The sequence below is a fragment of the Tachyglossus aculeatus genome, chromosome 9 (assembly GCF_015852505.1).
Source record: "Tachyglossus aculeatus isolate mTacAcu1 chromosome 9, mTacAcu1.pri, whole genome shotgun sequence".
Taxonomy (NCBI): Eukaryota; Metazoa; Chordata; class Mammalia; order Monotremata; family Tachyglossidae; genus Tachyglossus; species Tachyglossus aculeatus.
The window spans coordinates 8,533,906-8,556,754 of NC_052074.1; the positions used below are offsets into that span (position 1 = coordinate 8,533,906).

The 22,849-nt window shown below is 45.0% G+C and overlaps 1 protein-coding gene across 6 annotated transcripts in view; it reads right to left on the reverse strand.

Moving 5' to 3' along the window:
- Window positions 1-22,849, reverse strand: part of BCL11A (BAF chromatin remodeling complex subunit BCL11A) — a 105,827-nt gene that overhangs the window by 1,830 nt on the left and 81,148 nt on the right. For 2 of the 6 annotated variants that reach the window (XM_038751712.1, XM_038751711.1), the window contains exons 4-5: window positions 14,841-14,942; window positions 6,684-8,420 (exon numbers count right to left, since the gene is read on the reverse strand). In XM_038751712.1, the coding sequence (XP_038607640.1) occupies window positions 6,684-8,420; window positions 14,841-14,942 (1,839 nt within the window). Of the gene's footprint in view, window positions 1-6,403; window positions 8,421-14,840; window positions 14,943-22,849 lie in introns of all 6 variants that reach the window. The other 4 variants (XM_038751715.1, XM_038751710.1, XM_038751714.1 and 1 more) reach the window with 4 other exon arrangements.

A 22,849-nucleotide genomic window follows, 5' to 3' on the forward strand; every position in this document is an offset into this window, starting at 1 on the left:
GCTGACTCCGCTCTCCCCTAGCATTAAGGGAGTAGCCAATTTCATCCCACAACTGAGGTGGATAAAACTGTGAAACGTTCAAAGGTAGAAACTCTCCCTGAAGGCTGATCACTGGCCATGTGTTTTAGTAAATGAAGCAGCAGGATAATGGGATAACTAGATAATAGCAAGCAAAATGCGCTCCCAACAACCTCCGCATACAACCTGCAGCAGTAGCAGGCCCTATGGTGCCCGCACAGAATCCCCAAATTCAGTCTAGGAGGCCCGATGAGCGAATTTCTCTGGAAATGAACTCGTTTAGACTTAATTGAGGAAGCTGCAGAGAGACTCATGGGCCACTTAGGAAAATTCACTAAGTGGCTCATGTCTTTTAAATTTTAACACACTCTCTTTACCAAAAAAAAAAAAAGAAAATGAAAAAGAAAAAAAAAACGAAAAGGCAAATATGGAAGAGGACACAATCAACCCCATCCTCCCTGGAAAGATTTGATTGATTGTGGCGTTTAGTCAGCGACTACTAGAGACGGCACAACATGATAAAGGCTGGGGAAAACACAAATAAATAGTTTAAACTTGTCATCAGTCGGTGATTTGCCCGCATAAGGAACATAGCGTTAGCCTTACACTGGTCCAGGAATAATGGGAGTAATAAAGTTGTGAGGAAAATTTCAGCTACCACGCACTTATGAGAAATCATCTTAAACCTATATGAGAGTAAGATAACTTTTAGTCTTGTAATTTAGAGCAACTAAGAAACTAGTTAATCTAACCTCTTTTTAATGTCTATAAATACCTACATGTATGCCTTTATACCTATTTACTCTTTTGTACTGAGACAAACTCCTATAACACTTCCTGAGACTGCAAATGCAAGCAGAGCATTGATTATTCCACTTTTTACTTTGTTTTTTGAAATCCAAAGGATTCAAAGGGGGTTCCTTCAGCAGCATTAAATTCAGAGCATATCACTTTAAAGGAGGGCACGAATCAAGCAGTCAAGATGTTTCTGTGCTAAAGTTGGTGGGATTTCAAAGTTTAGCAAGAACCGGTGCCTTGTCATCTGAAGTTTCATTTATTCAAAAGCCTCTCCAGATTGAGGTGCAGACAAAAGTCTCTGGAGACGGTAAGTCATTTTGGAGGGAAAATAGCCGCAGCTAAAGAACCCAATCGAGAAGCCAAAAAATGCTTCAGAATTCACACAAACGGGAATGGGCCTCCAAGATTCTCAGTCCTATAACCTCATTAATTCATCACTGAGCTCGAAAATGTCACAGTTTGCGTCGGATTATCTTTACGTTAGCATTCGGGCAACGACCTTCGTAGATTACGCTCTAGTCGACTAATTCTTGATGCCCCTAGCAGACCAACTCAAAGAGGGGAGTTTCCTCAAGTCTGCAGAGGACTAGGCGAGGGCCAGTTACCAGCTGGCTTCTCAAAAGGTTTATCTACCTCAGTGAAGATTTCAATATTTCTCATTTATCAGCACGGCTCTCCCCTCCCCGCACTGTTTGATTTAGCAAATTTGAAGGTATAAAATACCCCACATTTATTACCTACTGTATATTAGCATGTAAATATAATTACTGGAAAATCCCCATCCAGCGAGGCGTTCAAATGAGGCCCAGGAAGGCAACCTGAGCTGCTGCACTAACCTAGGCTATTAGAGTAATAGGGAGATATGAACTCTTTATGGACTTTTAATGGCGGAGGATCAGAAGTCGCGTTTTCTGCTAGCGGCCACGGAGCGGAGTAATTCCCCCTTGCTTTAGCAACTTGGGATCAGTGACAGCGCTACCTCCTTGCCTTCCTGACACGGACTGGGCCATGTCCAATTGTTCCAGACAATTCTCCCTCATCCCTAGTCCTATACTCCCTGCTTCTTCCCAACTTCCTGCCCTGCCCAATGTTTTTCAACAAAGAAAACTGGCACACTATCCAAACCTTCTTGGACACCCTGTCCATTTCCCCGTCACTGAGATTTAAGGAGGGCATCTCTCTCTCTCTCGCTCGCTCTGAACAAAAGGACACCATAAGGCAATGGGGCATCGACACTACGGCCCAAAATAATGCCACCACGAGACAACATGACAACTTCGGTTTTGTTTTCACAAAAATAAAACAGAGCAATATTCATCCAGGTACACTAGGAACAGCAAGACACAATATCACAGCGGTATGTGTTTTAATAAAGCAAATAGATGCTGCAACATGCAGTATTTGTAAAACTGACAACATAAACAGACCTCTAAGGGGGGCTGAAAATAAAAACCTAACCTCGAGTCCAGATTTAAAGGCAATGTACCATAGGCAGAACATTTCGTAAACCTTTGGGCTGGACAAAAGATAGGCCAAGGGGGGAGATTCCCACCCTCGATTTCACATCAGCCAGTTAGAAAACTGAACATGGGCTTGCAGAGAGGACTCAGGATGGGTCTCTCTGCTCTCCGATCCACAGTGCGGCACATACTGCTTCCCCAAAAATCAGCCACTGGGCATGACCCACCCATGCAATATGTCACACGAATGGATGTGCATCAGAGACTGGGATCCCTCACGCCTTTCACCTGTTTACTTGATTGCTGGTTTCGGTTGTTTGGGTTTGGGGATTTTATGGTTGGGTTGGAGGGGCTGGAGAATGGGGAGTTAGATGGGAACGGTTTTGTTTCCCTTCCACTGCTTTCTAGAGCTACACGATGCGGTTGGGGAGAGGATCAGGGGAAGGGGAGTCCCTTTTACAGACAAACAATCCCAAAGGTGAGACAAGATTTTTTTTTAAATGCTACTACTTTGGTCAGGTTTACGTCTATTCCTGAATGGCTGCATAACTAGAAAAAAAAAAGTTTGGAGCATCAAAACGGAAAACGGCCTCCGTTCTCCTGAAAATTATTCTCGAGTTGTAAAACCTAAAAATGATCTCTGGGCTGAGATATCTATTTTAATATGGTTCTTTATGTTCCTTTAGGGTGCAACCACACTTCAAAATGCCCACAGAAAGAATCCTGAAAAAGACTGACTGGCCTTCTCTTAAAGCCTGTTATTTTACTGAAAGTACTTTTACAGAGTGTGTCAAATGAGGACACCAGAAGCTTCCATTGTGTACTTTAATTTTTTTTTATTTTTTCAATAAAGGGACAAAATGGGTGTATGAACAGGTTAATGCAGACAACTGCCAAAAAAACACAGACAGTGGTTTTTCCAATAGAACTTAACAAAGACCAGAAACAAATACAATAAAAAGCCAGGTTGTAATGACCTTTGGTCATCCAAATAAAAAAAAATAAAAACAAAGAAAAATAAAAGATCAAATTAAGTGCTTCTGTTTTGAACAGAGCACATAAGCAATAATAAATAGTGACTCCCATAGTAAAAGATAAAATTTCAAGTTACGACAAACAGCTTTCATTACAGGAATAGAAAAGGCCAATAACAAAATATTCTGCATTGCCATTTACAAAAAAGTATTGACTAAAGCGGGCTTTCTCTTTAATATGCTTTGCATATGAAATTCTTTCCAATCTAAATATAAAGCACCATTTAGTTTTTGGCAATGAAAAAAACTGCAAAACATCGTTGTTGTTTTTTTTTCTTTTTTTTTTTCTCTTTCTTTCTTTTACTGCATATGAAGTTTAGATGCTGGAATGTAGGGTGATAGAAGGAAAGGGACAAAAAGCACACTACATAACAAACCAACGTTATCAGCTTGCAGTACTGCATACAGTATGGCAGCAGGAAAAAGGAACAAAAAAAAAGATATGTACAACCCTCTGTGACGGCCATCCATGTGACATTCTAACAGGCTTTCCCCAAATGGCCATTATATGGCCTCGTATCTGTACAATGTCACTCTTTTTGTCTTTTTTTTTTGAAACATACAAATAATTTGCACTATATTATCCTGCCAAATTAAAAAAATATACTGTGGCAGCCTGTGTGTTTTTTTTTTCCACTACCAAAAAAGGTACATTGATACCTTTTAAGAGAACAAGCAACAGTTAAAAATACAAGCTTCAATATAAATACTATAGTGCCTACACTAGGTGAACATTTAATTCAAATACCATTCTAGAAATACAGAAAAAAGAGACCATAAATGTGTTTTAGCATAGGAATCAACATGAGTGTGCATTTTCCTATATTTAAGTACTATATAATCTTAAACCTTTCCCCAATGCACGTTTTATACAACCTGAAGAGCTGTGTATATCCAAGGCATAGAATTTCCACTACCATTTTTAAATGGATAACACGTCTTGTACACCACCAAGACAATGGAACCCTAAAATGCAGTTCCCCCCTAAACATAATGAAGTGTTTTTTTAAAAAAATTCTTAACATTTATATTTAAAAAAGTTTTGTACAAAAAAATCCTTGCACTGTAGGAGCGAAAGCAATCATTCATTTCTATGTTAAGTGTAGTCTGTTTCCGTTCACAGCGCTGCAATGTTGCGTCCATGTAAGCTCATTAGTCAAGTAAATGGCTGGCAAAGTTTTTGTTTTTGTTTTTTTATGCTTACCAAGGAGATTGTGTTCAATTAGCTTTTTTTTCAGCAATCTTGCAACTTTTCCCTTAAGTATAGACCTGTAAACTGGGAAAATTGTACAGTGCATTTAATTGTCCTATCTGAGCAGTCTTATTTTATACTCAACCTCTGTATCATCTCTGATTAAAGGAAAGATACAGACATCACAGGCAGAGTCAAGTGCTATTTGAACACCAACTGGGGTGGATGCTAGCTTAATAACAAAACAATGAATCCTTTTCCGTGTTAACACAAATAGCACACAGTGTATGTATGAAAAAGAAATTAAGTACAACTTGTAGGGAGCACAGACGTGTGTGTGTGCGTGTGTGTGCGTGCATGTCTGTATCATATATGTATTGTGTGCATATATACGTATCGCCATACATACATACACTGCTACTTTTAAAATTCTCTCCTTTTTTTTAGAATGTCAAGTCTTATGAGTTCATAGTTAATCATCATTGTATCAATATTAGCTTATACACCTGTTCTAGTTTAAATGGCAAATGGTACCACATTGTGCTAATAAATCACAATTATTTTTGTTTTTCTATCTGTTACACTCTGTAAAATCCTACTGCCAGCCTCTTTTTTCATACGGTACACAAGGTCTTCAAAGTTTATCATTTGATTGTCAGTTTGACAACCAAGTGGATCTGGATTTATTTGTTTCCGTGCCAGAATCAATGAAAGGTATTATGAAAAGTAAATACCTTCATAAATGAATTTCCTTACTAGTGTATTTAATCATGTTCCAGGGCCTTTGCACGTTTCACATCAATTCAATCATCAATAAAAAAATAAAATAAAATAAAACTTCGGGCCAAAGTCCCATTTCTTTTAAGCTCTCACCAGGAGCAAAATAGCTTTTATACTGGTATAATCAGTTCTGTTTAAAACATGAAACGAAAGGGAGAATGATGATTAACTAGGACTTACTAAGTCGTGTTTGTAGGTAGCCGCTGTTGCGAGAAATACAATATAGAATTATACACTAGTTCCTGCGGATTCATGACTTCACCCAATGCTGATTGAAAGACAAGTTTATACAAGTAGGAAGAACCATCAATGTGGCTTAATGGGTCCAAGGCACTCAGATAGCATTTTCATCCAAATAAGAGTACAAATTTACTTTGTGGGTTTTTTTGTTGGGTTATTTTTTTTTTCCTTTTGGCTCATTTTTCATTTCAGGGTTTTTTGTTTTCCATCCAATTGATACATTTTAACCCTTTAGAGGCAGATATCTAGCTAATATACCAGCTTTTTTGTTTTCAGTGCTCTTCATCCTGTCCATAGAGGGTTAATCCAAAGACTGTTTTTCCTCCACACGTTACGAAACAAAACTGTACATGATATGTATTACAGAATTTATGCAGCATGGTCGGTTCTTTTCTCTCCTTTTTTTTTTTTTCTCTCTCAGAACGGAACTGGAAACAGCAACATGTTTGCTCAGCAACTAATCAGGGACAATTTAAAATAGCCATAACATACCATACATGCTGTCTAAGTCAAAATAAAAAAAAATAACATACACAACATGTAAATTATTGCACAAGAGAAAGGCTCAAAGTTTGCGTAAAATGCAATAGTATTGCCCCGATACAGATCATGCATTCAAACGGTGAGAACACAAAAGGAAAAAAAAAAAAAGGAAGAGAAAAAAAAAACAAAGAAAAAAAAACAGGTGTGCTGGTGACAAGCACTTTCTTAAATTCTTAGCTTCCATTTCTTTTTTTTTTTCTTTCAAATCACGAGGGACTAGAAAAAACTCTACAGGGCATCAGATTTGAGGGCGAGGGGCCTCGGGGGCGGGGGGCGGGGAGGGGGACGGGAGAAGGAGGAGGATAGCCGTGAGGTTCCGGGGAGGGGTATTAATATACCTCTATTCAGTTTTTATATCATTATTCAAGACTCGATCACTGTGCCATTTTTTCATGTGTTTCTCCAGGGTACTGTACACGCTAAAAGGCATCTTACAAATTTCACATTTGTAAACGTCCTTCCCCACCTGGCCATGTGTTTTCATGTGCCTGGTGAGTTTGCTACTCTGGGCGCAGGCATAGTTGCACAGCTCACACTTGTAAGGCCTCTCCCCCGTGTGGCTCCTCCTGTGCACAGTGAGATTGCTACAGTTCTTGAAGACTTTTCCACAGTACTCACAGGTGTCGCTGCGCCGGCCTTCTTTTGAGCTGGGCCTCCCGGGGCCCGGGCCGCTAATATGCGGGGTGCTGCCTCCACTTCCCGTGCCGCTGCGGCCTGAGATCCCTCCGTCCATCTCCCCGGGGGGCGTGGAGAAGCGCAAGCTTCCGTTCTCCGACGAATGCTCCGAGGAGGAGGCGAAAGGCGATTGTCTGGAATCCCCGAAGTTGAGGAACGGATCTTTGAGCTGCCTGGAGGCGGCGTAGCCGGCGAGCCACTGGGAGTAGACGTTCTCGGTGTTGGGCATGGCGGCGGCGGGCAGGTCGAACTCCTTCTCGAGCTTGATGCGCTTGGAGAAGGGGCTCAGGGAGCTGGGGCTGCCCAGCAGCAGCTTTTTGGACAGGCCCACGGCGGCCGGCTCGCCCGGGGAGCAGCCCCGCCCGTTGACGGCGCCCTCGTCCAGGCGGTCCGTCTCCCCGGCCACCGAGTCTTCGTCGCAAGTGTCCCTGTGGACCTCGGGCTCGGGCAGGTGGCCTCGTTTATGCTTCTCCCCCAGGACCTGGTGGAAGGCCTCGCTGAAGTGCTGCATGGAGCTCAGGACCATGCCCTGCATGACGTCCGGGAGGGAGCGGCTCTCCTCGCCCGCCCGCGAGCTGTTCTCGTGGTGGCGGGCCGCCTCCAGGCTCAGGCCGAAGCCGTAGTCCGCCCGCTCGCTCTCCGTCAGGTCCTCCTCCTCCTCCTCTTCCTCTTCCTCCTCCTCCTCCTCCTCCTCCTCGTCCTCCTCGTCCTCCTCGTCCCCGTTCTCCGGGAGCAGGCCGGGCTCGTTCTCGCTCTTGAACTTGGCCACGACGGACTTGAGGGCGCTGCTGGCGCTGCCCACCAGGTCGCTGGTCCCGGGCTCGGGGGAGCTGGCCGTCGAGAGGCCGTCGTCCGACTTGACCGTCATGGGGGACGACTTGTGCATGTGGGTCTTCATGTGGCGCTTGAGCTTGCTGGCCTGAGTGCACGCGTGGTCGCAGAGGTGGCATTTGTAGGGCTTCTCCCCCGTGTGGCTTCGGCGGTGGACCACCAGGTTGCTCTGGAACTTGAACGTCTTGCCGCAAAACTCACAGGACTTGGACTTAATCGGGGGCTGGGAGGGAGGAGGGGCGGACTGCAGAGGAGGGAGGGGGGGCGTGGCCAGAAAGGGCGGCTTGTTACCTGGCTGGAATGGTTGCAGTAGCCGTTGCATAGGGCTGGGCCGGCCCGGGGACAGCGGCGGGCTGGACGTGTTCCCCGCCAGCTCTCTGAGTCTCCTGGAGAAATCCATGGCCGGGGGCTCCATGGCCATGGGGTTCAGCCGCAGCACCCTGTCGAAGGCACTAGGGTGGTGGGTGGCCAGGGTCATCTCTTCCGCTCCCAGGCGCTCTATGCGGTGGGAATCCAAGTGATGTCTCGGTGGAGGACTAAACAAAGGGGGGGTGGGTGGAAAACGCCCCTCGCCGAGACCCGAAGCCTCTCTGGAGACCGATCCTGGTATTCTGAGCAGGTTAAAGGGGTTATTGTCTGCAATATGAATCCCATGGAGAGGTGGCTGGGAAGGGCATTCTGCACCTAGTCCTGAAGGGATACCAACCCGCGGGGTCAGGGGGCTTCCGTGTTCACTTTCTAAGTAGATTCTTAATCCGTGAGTATTCTGTGCGTGTTGCAAGAGAAACCATGCACTGGTGAATGGCTGTTTACAAGTTGTACATGTGTAGCTGCTGGGCTCATCTTTACCTGCAAAACAATACAACAGCAACATAAATGTTTAATCACCCAACTGAGGATTGGCAATTGCTTGCTCACTGATGTTGACCCACACCTGCCTTTCTTTCCTCTCCGTCGGGCCTCCGTCGCGCGCCCGCCCCCGCCCCGCCCCGCCCCCACCCCACCTCTGCCACTTTCTCATTCGTCCAAGAGGTGAAAATCTCACCCCGAAAACTCTGAACGCTGGACTGAGGTGGCAGGGGGACGGGGAGAGGGGTCCCAGAAGGACTCACATCTGGATAGCGGGCGGGACACGGCCCAATCCGAACGCCTTCCCTCCAAGCCGGTGAGCGTCAGAAGAGGGCTCCCACCTCCTCCATCCATCAGGAGGGGAAAGTCACTTCGCTCCGATTCGCTCTGGCTCCAGAGAGGTCTGGCATTTTACCCTGAAACACGCTAACTGCTAATATTGTTTGAAATGGAAAATAATGCTTGGAAAAGTAACCTCACGAAAAGGGGCCTACCCGAAACCCCTATTCTTGGTATGTAACAAGCTTGGACTTATTTTGACGCTCATCTACCCCATTTAGTGTCAGCTCATTGTGCGCAGGGAACGTGTGGTCACTTAGAGGTATTTTGTACATCTCACACTAAAATTGAGCGCCAAATGGGTGCTCCCTAAGTACTTCCACTGCTGTGACCGCAACTCTTGCAGCACGCTCATCTAGCCTCCTCCTTATTTTGAGAGCTGAACCAAGTGAATGAAATTATATGATGTGTCACATGGGCCACGGCCAAGATTCAGGGAAGAAACAGAGAATAAGTAGCAAATTCAGTCCGCTCTCTGGTCGGAGGGCCATTGATAGAAGCCTTCCTTAAGAGGAGTCATTTCTTTCTCACCGAAATGGCTCTGAGAATGGTAAAATGCCAGCAGGGCCAATTGTGGACTATCACGATTCTCAGAGGGGGCCCAATGGTAAAGATGTGGTGACTAAGCAACAGGCCACTCGCAGGTAATTTAAGCGATGACCACATCCCAAAAGCCAACCTGAATGGGCGGGTGTGGGGCAGAGGAAGTGGATGACTTTCTGAGAACTCCCCTAGATTGAACACTCTCACTAAACTGAAAACTCCTTGACTGTCTACTAACTCTAGGATACTCTCAAGTGCCTAGTACAGTGGTTGGCACCCAGTAAGTGTTCCATAAATACTACTGATTGCTCTCTTTCAGTCTGCGGACTTTCTGAGAACTCCACTAAATTGCCAACTCTCTCTAGGTTCTACGATCCTTGAGGCATGAATCGCGTCTACTAGAAGATCTGTCTACTAAAGGACAGGGAGCATGTCTACAAACCTATCATATTCACTCAGACAAGCACAATGCTTTGTACACAGTAGGGGCTCAATACTACTGATTGATAAACAGGAAAAATGTGCAAAACATGAGCAAGATAAGGTGGCTTTTTTGTGGGGGGGGGTTGTGGGTTGTTGGGTTTTTTGGGGTTTTTTGTTGTTGTTTTTAAGGGAGGCTAAAACTATTTCCTTAAGACTGTGCCAAATCATTTTCAATAACTCCAGGTAAATAAAAATAAAATAGCATCCTTGGGGTGAAGGGAAGGGTTTAATCAACTTGATGATACCTCCATGTGGTGGTTTAAAAATAAAAGCAAGTGGAGTCTGTTTTTAGAAGCCACATCCACCAGTATTCCACCACAAAGCTGGCGGCTGGAGTACTTGACTATATAATGTGCTCCTGTGCTGCCCTGGTAATTTACTTTACAATGCATTTATAATCTCACTCAATATATCCCACTCATGGGTAAATCTCTTTAACAAGATTAGATGATAAGATACCAAAATTAGGTTTCAAACATTTGCCTAATGTGGGGGTGGGGCCGGGAGTCGGGAGAGAGGGTAAGTAAGAGATTTTGAAAGAAAACACTGACGTTACTTACACATTATCTACCTATTCTTGTTTGCTTCTTTTCTTTGAAGGGAAATAAAAAGCATCATCGAGAGTATCTTCCTGACCGTTCTCACAGCATCCTGGCTCGGGTACCAGCCAGACATCCAAAAGGCGGCAGAGTTCCTGCAGCAGTCATTCATTCATTCATTCATTCAATCGTATTTATTGAGCGCTTACTGTGTGCAGAGCACTGTACTAAGCACTGTACTAAGTCATGGGGTGGGGCTCTGCCGAGCCGGACTGGGATCAATCTATGCATTTACTGAGAGCTTACTGTGTTAGCAGCACTGTACTAAGCGCTTGGGAAAGTATCCCTGCAATTAGCCTGACGATCTGAACTGGCTGAGGTAAAAGAGTCCCAGTACATGCTTCGGGCAGCCATTAGCAGTAAAGTCACCTAAAAAAGCCTTAAAACAGTGTGGCCTAGTGGAAAAAGCACAGACCTGGGAGTCCTAATCACAACTCCACCACTAGCCTGTTGTGTGACCTTGGGCAAGTCACCTAACTTCTCCGGGACTCATCTGTAAAATGGGGATTAAGACTCCATTAAGACTCCAGTGAGACAAGGACTGTGTCCAACCCAATTACCTTGTATCCACTCCAGTGTTTAGTACATTGCCTGGCACCTAGCAAGCATTTAACAAATACCATTAAAAAACCCAGATATTTAACTTCATATTTTCCTATGAAAAACTAGGACAGGAACAAAACTGCTTGCTTCCCTGAGCCACACACTTGGACCAAATTCTTTTTTATGGTATTTGTTAAATGCTTACTATGTGTGAAGTACTGTTCAAAGCTCTGGGGTAGATGCAAGTTAATCAGGTCAGGTACAGTCCTTGTCCCCCCCATGAGGCTCACAGTCTAAGTAACAGAGAGAACAGGAATTGAATCTCCATTTTGCAATTGAGGAAACTGAGGCCCAGAGAAGTTAAGCGACTTGCCCAAGGTCACACAGCAGGCAAGTGGTGGAGCCAGAATCAGAACTCAGGTCGTCTGGTTCCAAGGCTTATGCTTTATCCTCTACGCCTTGCATTTCCCTAGGAGGTGGGCCCAGTCAGCATGTTACATCTGGGGGCCCAGAGAGGCTTAACATATAAAAATTTCCTTTAATTTTGCTATCATCAACTGGCTTTCCTCTGGGGCTGAGCAAGTTACGTGATGGGGCTCGTCTGCTAAAAATGCAATGCTCTCTCTCTCTCTCTCTCCCCTATATTAGGTCAGAGAAAATGGCATTTTATCTTAATATGAGCATACAACATACAGTTTTCACTATCACATTTTAGTATTCCCATCAACTAGATATTCTAGATCATGAGGGCAGCTAGTGTAATCATAATGTCAATGAGAAGGGCTGTTACGATTGAGACTAAAGATTACATGGAAAGAGCTGCTTTGAAACTGATAATTATTACCAGTCCGCTAATAGCAAATGATGCATTACAGCTTCAGCATATAATCTGTATTTCACTCAGGCCCTGGCAGTGCAGCATATTATATTACAGTGCTCACAAAATCTAAATTCCTCAACTACAGTCATCAATAAATGTGTTACTTGCCATAATTTGCAAAATTACTTTGTTCATAACATCTTCGACTGTTATAAACACCAGGATTGATTTCCTGCATGGCAAAATTAGGCCTTCATTGATTTACTGGGGTGTAAAATATAATATTATTCTTCTTCATTTCCTTTGATGAAAAACAACTTTCCAATTCACGACTCCTGCTCGGCAATCTAAGCGGTCATGCCAATTTGGAGGCTCGCTGAGGGCTAACCACTGGCCTGACCCTCCCAGGCTGGAGTCCAAGGGGGAGCATGGATCCGGGTCAGTGCCAAGCCATGAAATGGTTAATGTCTATGACTACTGCCTCGCCTCACCTCTTGGAAAAAGGAACCCCAGTTCGAATTTGTCTATTGGAGTTTGATTAATTATGAAGGTTGTGGGCTGAGCACTGTTTCCAGTCTGGCACTAATTAAGGGAAATGTGGCAAGTTCCACGGGCTAAAAACTGAAAGTGAGGGATGGGGAGAGGGAAAGAGAGGGAATACAGTACATGAGGGGTACATAGAGAGAAAGAAGGGGAGATGGACAGAAGAAAAGGAGAGAGGGAGAGAAGGGAAGAGAAAGGGAGAAGGGGGGAGAGAGAAAGTACAACGGGAGAGAGAAGGGAGAGAAAGGAGAGAGATCTGTCTCCCTCTGGAGACTGTAAGTTCCACGTGGGCAGGGGTCATGCCTACCAACTCTATTATACTGTACTTTCCCAAGCTTTTAGTACAGGGCACACAGTACAGACTCAATAAATAACACTGATTGATTGACTGGAAGAGAAAGGGAGGAAAAGAAAGAAAGGGGAGAAGATTGGGAGAGGAGAGAAGGAATAACAGGCAGGGAGAGAGAGAGGGAGAAGAGTAAAAATAGAGAGAAAGAGGAAGAGAGGGAGAAAAAGAGAGGGGAGGAGGAGAGGAAGGGGAGAGAGAGGACAGGAAGGGGGAGACAGAAAGGGGAGAGAAGACAGGTAGTGGAGAGAGAGAGATGGAAGAAGAAGGGAGAGAAAAGGAGGGGAGAGAGGGAAAAGAGAGAAAGGGAGAAAAGAGGGGCACGAAGGAGGGCACCTATCATTTTCATCTGTTGTTGTGGCGGGCGGGGGGGGGGGGGGGGGGGGAGTGAGCTCTGTTGCTCTGAATGCTCACAGAATCTTCCTTCTGCTATGTGCAGCCCAGGTTTCCCAGAGAGATACCTGAATGCAGACCTTTCCCCAGGTTCCCAAAAGGATGGCTTGGTTGGGGAGGTTTTGGGTCAGTCTGGCAGGCTCCAGAAGACCTACCTGCCCTCCTGTTCCCGATGGAACAGGCTTCTAGTCTTCCCTCTACCCTGCCACTGGGCAGACTTACTTCCTGTAGGAGAGCCGCGCCCAGCATCAGCGAAGGCGGGAGCTGGGAAGGAGCAGCAGGCCCCTTCCTACAAGGAGTTATCCCTCTGGAGGCCATCCCCACCAAGTCACAAGGTGTGGGGAAAGGGGGAGAAGGGGAAGGGGGGGCTGGGAGAGGCCAGGCCCCAAGCAAGGCCCTAAGTGAGGCCCCAAGCAAGGCAGGCTCAGAGGTTGCTCCCAGGCTTCCGGCCTGTCACGCTGAGACTCGACAACGGGAGACGAGCCCCAAACTCACTGCCACCTGTGACCTAAACCTCCAGCCCAGCTCAGCTCTCCAGGGAGAGCAGACAAGGACTTTAACCCTTGCTTGCACCACCTAGCCCTCGGGATAACCGGCTTGTGAAACTCAAACAATAACCCTTTGTAACTTGGGATTGCCATGGTTTGGAAAAATAATAAACAGCTGGCTTTAAACCTGGCCACGGGGTGAACATGCTGGCTTGCAAAGGCAACTTCCAGAAGGTAGTCTAAATTCAGCACGTCTGCTATGCTGAGACGTACCCCACCTCCCCCACTCCCGGCCCCCACCCTCACCCACAGGACCTCCCCTCCCTCCCACCCTCATTCCCTTCCCCTCCTTCCCTCCCTTCTTCCCCCCACCCCCACACCACATCTCCCTTCCCCTCCCTCATCCCCCTTCCCCTCCACATTTCACTTCCAGGTTGTTTCCTGGAAACCAACACAATTTATTTAGGTAAAAATTAGGGAGAAAAGCACCATTTTTCCCTCAGGCTTCTGGAGTGTGCTTTGGATTTTTCTTTGCTAACCATGACTCACTCCATTTGTTCCTGGAGTCAGTGAAAAATTCATTGCTTTACCTTTAAACAACCCCATTTGGATATACTCTTTAAAATCCACCAATCCCAAGTTATTCAGAAGAACCTCCAACATCAAAACATATACATCCCTACTGGCTTTAGCTAGGCATCTGGCAAAATTAACCCATAAAAGGCACACATATAGGCATCTGAAAAACCAAGGATTCCATGTCTACATTCTCTCAACAACCTGGAAAGATCATCTCTCTCTCTTGGGCACCAGAGGATTTTTGCTTAAGACCCATTTTATTCTGTTCAAAAAGACAAGTAGTGAAAGAAAGTAACCCTCCACCATGTCCCAGGAGGCAATGGAAGCTGACCTCCAAAAACACAGGAAAGCCCATAAACTCAAAGGCACAGCCACAACCACCAGCCAAGCAGCCAGAGAAGAAACTGGGAAGAAGGCAAACTGGAGGGGGAACGGTCAGCTGTATGCCCCCGCAAAGAGAGAGAGGGGAAGAGAAAGGGAAAGGAAAAAGGAGAGAAGGGAGAGGGAAATGGAGATGGAGAGAGACAAAAAAGAGTGAAGGAGAGAGAGACCAAGAAAGAGAGAAATATTCTGGAGCTTAGCAGGGTAGTGGAGCTGATGCCAAGTGAGTAATGGAATTATATGCTTGTGGGTGCCAAGGCAGCCTGGAAGTGTCTCCTTCAGATTTTAAAAGTAAAGGCAATTTCCAGAAACTCTAATCTCCATACACATGAACATTTGTAGAAGAAATAACACTCAACTTACAAATACCCTGCGGGGCGAATTCTGCACTCATTCCGGGTGTGGGAATTAGAGCTCCGTGTGCAGAACGAGGGGAGGAGAGGCCCCTCCAGTGGAGAAGTTTATCTGTGAAAGAAACCCAGAGTAAAGCATGTAACTACAAAGATCATGCATTTTCCCATAACACAGCATAAGGTTTTACTTCCAACGCATTATGTAGATGATACCAGCCTTGCAGAGAGCCACATGACAAAAGCCAAGAACAACTGATGGTTCTCCAGACCTCAGGAACATTGAGGGGTGGTTTTAGGGTTGTGGTTTATTTTCATTCTGACCGTCTGTGCGGTATGGGTGGTGTACCCCAGGAGGAGGTGGACTTAGTGGCTGATTTTGGTGGGCTGGTTAATGGAAGTGCTTATCTGCAAGGCTGACTTACATATATTATATTCTCACATTTGATTGTTCCCATCAAAATAGCTTTCACCAAAGAACAGGGACAACTGGGGAGTGTAATTTCCATCAGGAGAGAGGATTGACCTCACTCTAAACTGTAGACTGTAAACTCCTTGTCAGCAGGAAATGCGTATACCAACTCTGTTGTACTCTCCCAAGCACTTAGTGCAGCGCTCTGCACACAATAAATGCTCAATAACTACCACTCATTGATTATCCTCTGGAATTAAACTGCAAGCTTTGTTAGACTATAAACTCCTTGAGAACAGAGATTATATTTACTGCTTGTACTGTTCTCTCCCAGGAGCTTAGTACAGTGCTCTGTAAATGGTAAGCTCTCAATAAATACCATTGGATGATTGGAGTTTAGAGAGGATTTTATTTAGCAAAGCTCCCCATAGATCATCCCATCCACTTCCACCTCCCAGATGCTTGGCAGCATTTAAGGAAAAGACCTTCACTGTGAAGGAAAGTCTTGGTTGGGGCCTTAGGCATAGGAGAAAGGAGTAGAGGGAGAGTTCAGCTTTCTACCATTAGGGTTCTCCAGTTGGGAGATTCTTTCATTCATTCAATCGTATTTATTGAGCGCTTATTGTGTGCACAGCACTGTTTTAAGTGCTTGGAAAGTACAATTCAGCAAGAAATAGAGACAATCTCTGCCCACAATGGGCTCACAGTCTAGAAGGCGGGAGACAGACAACAAAACAAGTAAACAGGCATCAACAGCATCAATATAAACAGAATTATAGCTACATACACATCATTAATAAAATAAATATAATTATAAATATGTACATATACACACAAGTGCTGTGGGGGGGGAGGGAGGTACAGCAGAGAGAGCGAGTGGGGGCGATGGGGAGAAGAGGGGGAGGAGAGGAAAAGGGGGGATTAGTCCAGGAAGGCCTCCTGGAGGAGGTGAGTTTTCAGTAGGGCTATGAAGGGGGCAAGTGTGTGCCCTGATCCGAGGGAGAGATGCTGAAAAGGTAGCTCAGGATAAGGGGAGGGAAAGTCCTGAACAACTCAAGCCCGCACTGCTCCAGACTGTTGAAAGCCCTCCACAAAACTGGCCAACTCAAGCATCACTTTAACCACCCGCCTCCCCTGAGCACCCGCTGCAGACACGACTCCCCTTTCTGCACAGGCAGCTCCCAAACCCTGTGCACTGTTGCACCCTGGTGATGGAAACCAGCAGCCAACACTTGGAAATATATGTGATGCCAATTTGTACTTCCCAAGCGCTTAGTACAGTGCTCTGCACATAGTAAGCGCTCAATAAATACGATTGATTGATTGATTGATATATTTTCAAGTATCTCATCCTTTTCCGGGACTTGCCCAGGCTGAGCCTCCTTTTTCCTCTCCTCCTCCCCATCCCCCCCACCCTACCTCCTTCCCCTCCCCATAGCACCTGCATACATGTTTGTACAGATTTATTATTCTATTTATTTTACTTGTACATATTTACTATTCTATTTATTTTGTTAATGATGTGCATCTAGCTTTAAATCTATTTGTTTTGACGACCTGACACCTGTCCACATGTTTTGTTTTGCTGTCTGTCTCCCCCTTCTAGACTGTGAGCCCGTTGCTGGGTAAGGACCGTCTCTATATGTTGCCAACTTGTACTTCCCAAGCGCTTAATAAAGTGCGCTGCACACAGTAAGCGCTCAATAAATACGACTGAATGAATGAATGAATGAGTGAATGAATGAGAAGAGATGCCTGGACTTCTTCCCCCTGAAGATGTCATGGTTCACCTAGGAAGGTACTAGATTTTCCCAGCCCCCCTTTAGATAATTGGGCATTTTAGATGTGAACCATGAGGTAATCAGGTCTTTGGCAGAAAGGGTCATATTCAACCTGACCTGGAGGTTTGGAGGTGTGCATGTATTTGTGTGTGTGTTTGTGGGGGGCGTGGGGAGGTGGGGGGGGGAAGGGGATGGGACAAAAAACTGGCTTAGATTATGAATGTATAAGGGATGCTTTTCATGATTTTAATATTGAGTCCCTAAAAAGGGCTGTTATTATGACCAATCTCAGGTGTAAGATAATAATAATGATAACGATAGCATTTATTAAGCACTTACTATGTGCAAAGCACTGTTCTAAGTGTAGGGGAGGTTACAAGGTGATCAGGTTGTCCCACGGGGGGTTTAATCTTCATCCCCATTTTACAGATGAGGTAACTGAGGCACAGAGAAGTTAAGTGACTTGCCCAAAGTCACACTGCTGACAATTGGCGGAACCGGGGTTTGAACCCATGACTTCTGACTCCAAAGCCCGGGATCTTTCCACTGAGCCACGCTGCTTCTCTAAGATACATCCTGTTGCCCTTATAAAAGCTGCCCTGATAAGTAAAGCCAGGAGAGAGGAGAAAGGAGACACAAGGGCTCCTTTCATTGCCCGCCTGCTCTGTCACAATAGCATGCTGCTCTTGTCAGCTCCTGCACCGGCCACATGAATCTTTTGTTACCAGGCACACAAAAGTAGACTGTTACTGAGGTTTGGACACATGAGCACTGCATGGAAGTCCCTTCCTTTTCCCCACCCCTTCCGCCCCCCCTCCAAAATCCCAAAATTATGGGAATAAAACTTTTCATCACATACACAGATTTCTTTTCCTATATTTTCTGCCAAGGAATGGCTGGTTTGAAACGCAGACTTACATCACAGATTCTGGGTAATTTTCCAAAAGGAAGCTGAGGACATTTTTACCTCTTGCTCTCTACCCTGCCTTTCTAAAATCTTTTTTAGGCAATCCCCGGGATAGAAAATGACACTAGCCCCAGCTGCAACTCCAAAAATCAGCAAAAAATCAACCAAAGTCCTTGACTGATTTCTTCTCTCCCACCGGCCTCCAGGTGAAGTGTGAGGATTTCCCAGGGTCCTCCTTATTTTTTTGTATTAATGTCTGTCTCCCCCTCTAGACTGTAAGCTTGTTGTGGGCAGGGAACCTGTCTACCACCTCTATTGTACTGTATTCTCCCAAGCACTTAGTACAGGCCTCTATACACTGGAAGTGCTCAGTGAATACCACTGATTGATTGACTGATTCCTTCCACTGCTTGTGGGTCAAAGTGTCCTGACTAGCCCTAAAAGGTGAATCAAGGAAGCTACTGCAGAGTAGCCTAAGCTTTTGTGGAAAGCACCTGTGGTTGACTTTGAGAGAGGAAAACCCCACTCCATTGCACTAGCTGTCTTTGACCCCAAGCAGCTTGTAAGCTATCCACATTACCGGGACACAGTGGCAATTGGCTGTCTGGGGTTTTGTTGCTTCCATTCCAAGACGGTCAAAGATTTCACTGTAATGTGGGTGAAATAAAATCTTACAACTTGTACTTCCGTGCATGGGAGTTTCTGAAGGTCCTTCAGTCTACCCATTCCCCTGCTCTTTTTGATCATATAGTGTTTGTGGGCCTCCCACAACCCCCAAACTAGAAAGAAGAATTTAAGTGTGTTGTTTTTCATTCTGCTGAAAAATACACCTCTGGCCTCCCTTCCTCTTCCTTTTCTGTCTCCGACTCCTTAGGTGGGAATTGCTGGGACATGCAATGCTCTCATCCAGTTTGAATTTAAGAATCTGTGGTAGGCTTTATTCCCCCCTACCCTCCCAACCCCAAACCATAAGCTCCTTGAGGGAAAGGAAGATGTCTACCAATGCTGTTTTATTGTACAAGAGTTTAGTACAGTGCTCTGCAACCAGTAAGCACTCAACAAATACCACTGACTGATAGAGTCTACTACTAGATTCTACTACTACTCTCTACTACTAGAGTCTACTACTAGATTGTAAGCTCTTTGAGGACAGGGATGATACCTACTATTTCTAGTGTACTCCCCTAAGTACTTAGTAGAGTGCCCTGAACACAGTACGTTCTGAATAAATACATATTTATTTGTATTTGATTTATAAAATCAAATACGGATCTGGATTGACTGAATGACCAAGTCCTTTCAAAAACGAAGGATCAACTGGTCTAGTCTACAACCTGACAGGAATTGTTTTAAGCATCTAGACCCAAGTCCTACGTGGGAGCCTAGGCTTCTCAATATTTCTACTCTGGTCCCAAATAATAATAAACAAGGTGGACTTTTCAAAGTCTTCATTCTCCTATCATAATTTCCCAAAGGGGGAGTGTGTGGCTAGTTGTCTAATCACTTCCTTCCCATCTACTGTTTCCAGATTTTAAAGCATGTGAAGAAGAATAATAATAATAATAATAATAATAATAATAATAATAATAATATCAATAATAATGGTATTTATTAAGTGCTTACTATGCACCAGGCACTGTACTAAGCCCTGGGGTGGATACAAGCAAATCAAGTTGGACACAGTCCTTGTCCCATGTGGGGCTCACGGTCTCAATCCCCATTTTACACTTCAGGTAACTGAAGCCCAGAGAAGTTAAGTGACCTGCCCAAGACCACACAGTAGACAAGTGGTGGAGCTAGGATTAGAACCCATGACCTCCTGACTCCCAAGCTCATGCTGTATTTACTACACCACGCTGCTTCATACTGCAATCCATCATATTGCTTCCGCCTGTTGGAAGAGGCGTAGGTTGGACATTCTGATATTTCTAGAAATATTAATTGATTCAAGGATATCTGCAACCATTGATTGTTCATTCTTCCCAGTACTAGACTTTTTGCTTACTCCAGCTACCAGATTCTGAAACTGAGTTCTGTACTACCATTCAACCAGTGGTTCTACCCAACTCTTGAGTCGAGACAATCTGAATGAAAAATGTGCCAGTTTTCTCAGCATCACCACTACCAGACTTTTTAATCAATCTGCCAGTGCCATCATCCACACTTCTATCTGTTGCCTCTTGGTTAATGAATGCATCTTGCTAAGCCTAAGAATTTGAGGAATAATTATCTCATACACTTGTTGCCGATTCTCTTACCCTTCAAAAACATAACCCTTTTTCTCAATACCTTGAATTGCATCAATAATTCATTCTAAAACCACTTCTTTCCTCTTGGCTTAACCTATCCTCATGGGATCGTCCCAGTTGAGAAGCAACAGGTCAATGATGTCACCTCTGAAATGTTTTGTTTTACTGCACGCAGCCCACCAAGGATGGAGATTGCATCTTTTATACTTCCAAATCCTATACATATATGCCTCCATTCTGGCATGCCTAAAATACATAGGCCACAACATTGGACTTTTAGGGGGAACAATAAAACGAGTCCATTTTGAATGAAATGGAGTTTCATCATTACAAGACAAAATCTTCACTTCAAGAGGTTTGAAAGGATGGTGGTTAAAAACAAGATCCAGCTGCTTAATGCACTGAAAAAATTGTGCAGATGGTGCATCGGTCCAGAGTATTTTCACTTGCTTGTGATTTGGATCTACCATCATTCATTTATCTAATACAGTGAAACCTGTCTACGATATTTCCTCTCTTGCGAGGTAAAACAGAGGGCTGAATTTCCTCAGAACAGCTATTAAACTCTAAACTCTCATCAAAAAGGTCACCGACAGAAATGACCATTCTTCAGTGATTTCCCTGGATTTTGTTCTTGAGACTGGGTGACCAACTTCAATAGTCACGTTGGACTCCTTAGACTAGGGGCTTCTTGATCTAGTTCAGCTGCATCCCAGCCTGTTTAACGTGACCTCATACTTACTGGCACATTATCAGAATATGACTGGGCTAGAAATGCTTGTACTCTACATTTCTGGATCATCTATCAACAGTCTTGGCTTATTTCCTCCCTCTGGACAGCACACTTTCCCAGCATGGCCTAGTAGTGAAAAGAAGATGAGCCTGGAAGGCAGAGGACCTGGGTTCTAATCCCGGCTCTGCTGCTTTCCTGTTGTGGGACCTTGGGCAAATCACTTAACTTCTGGGCCTCAATTACCTCACCTGTAAAAATGGGGATTAGTACCTGTTCTCCATCCCCTACTTAGAAGGTGAGTCCCATATAGGAAAGGGACTGTGTCTGACCTGATTATCTTGAACCTACTCCAGCACTTAGTACAGTGCTTGGCACATAGTACACACTCAACAGATACTGCAATTATCATTATTATTCCTTCTCTTCACAGCTATACCAAGGTGGCTCTACCCTCCCTTCCCTGAACTGTTTTGTTCCCACGGACCTCTCCCTATTTCAGAGAGGGGTAGTCTGACTTTTGAGAAGATCCTAGGTGACTTTTTGCTCCATCCAAAGTAGGTCTGGAATTAAGCGGGGAGAAATTTCAGACTAAGCCTCCAGTCACCAGGATATAAGAGCAGCAGGCAGTAGTGTCTGCATCCCGCCCCAGGATAGGGTGGGGGAAAAGCCCCTGAGAGAAGCCTCCATGCAATTTGAAGGAAACCAGTTTCCTGCCCTGCTCGTTCATGGTGAGATCCTCAAATTGCCACAGTAAGTGTTTACTGCGGGCAGCCTCTCTACTAGCAAATGCAGTGTCACAGGAAGGGGCAAACACAGAGCAAACAGGCCCTTTCCTTCTAAAAACAGCAGCTGCCAAAATGAACGTTTTCAACCTAAAGAACCAGAAAGCACTTGGGCCATTGGGCTCAACGAAAAAGTGTATTTAGTGACCCAAAAGTGTATTTATTCGGATAAATGCTTATCAAGGCAGGCATGGCTAAGCAGCCACTACAACACCCAGTTACTGCCAAGATGTCTTCAAGCCTCTCATCTGACACACAATGTGCTTCTCTTATATGATTTACATAATTAAATCAGGGCATCCTTAGAACCACAAGAAATTTGGAGAGCATTAGAGAAATCTGGCAGCGTGGCAAGGATAATGCCATCAAGTCAGACCTTCCTTTCGGCTACTTTTTTGAAAGGAATTCTGCATCGGTGGGGAAATATGAGGGTCTGTGCTCTCCCTGACCACTCCACAGGTAACAGTCAGAGCATGTGGACCATGTCAGGAGAGTAGGATTGGGAGATAATGGTAAGAGGGAACAGGACAGAGGACACCAAGGCCTTTTTTGAATGGACAAAGTTGACTTGAGAATACTGAGATAAGACATTCAGACATTCAAGGCAAGCTTTATGAGGTGCTGATTATCTCTGCCCTTGACTCTGGACAGAGGCCAGAGCAACAGCCCATATTCAAGCCATAAACCCACCTCCACCCAATGTTCTGGGTGATTCTGGCAGAACAACAGCTTTATCCTTAGGTCTACTTAACCAGATTACTATGACTTGGAGACTGGCAACAGTTGTTCTGGTATCCAAAAGTAAAGGCCTTCCCCAAAATCATAAGTTCCTCTTCCATCCGGTCCACACTCCCCAACACCACTTCCTGGGAATATGTCACTTCAGGGGAAAGAAGTTGCTAAGGCCACAGAGGAGGAGGAGGGGCTGGGAAGAAGTCTGGCGACCCTATGACTCTTGACCTTGAGAGACTTGCAAGCACAAGAGCTTCCAGAAGACCAAATGCAGGCAAATGGAGGCCTGCTCTTTATCCATTGTTTCAAGCCAGAGGACAAGAGAAAAGAAGGGCAAATAACGAGGCCATCTGAACTTTCCTGAAGAGCTAAGGAACTGGCAGATGTGACCTAAAAGAAAAAACAAGGCGTGTAAATAAGGAACAG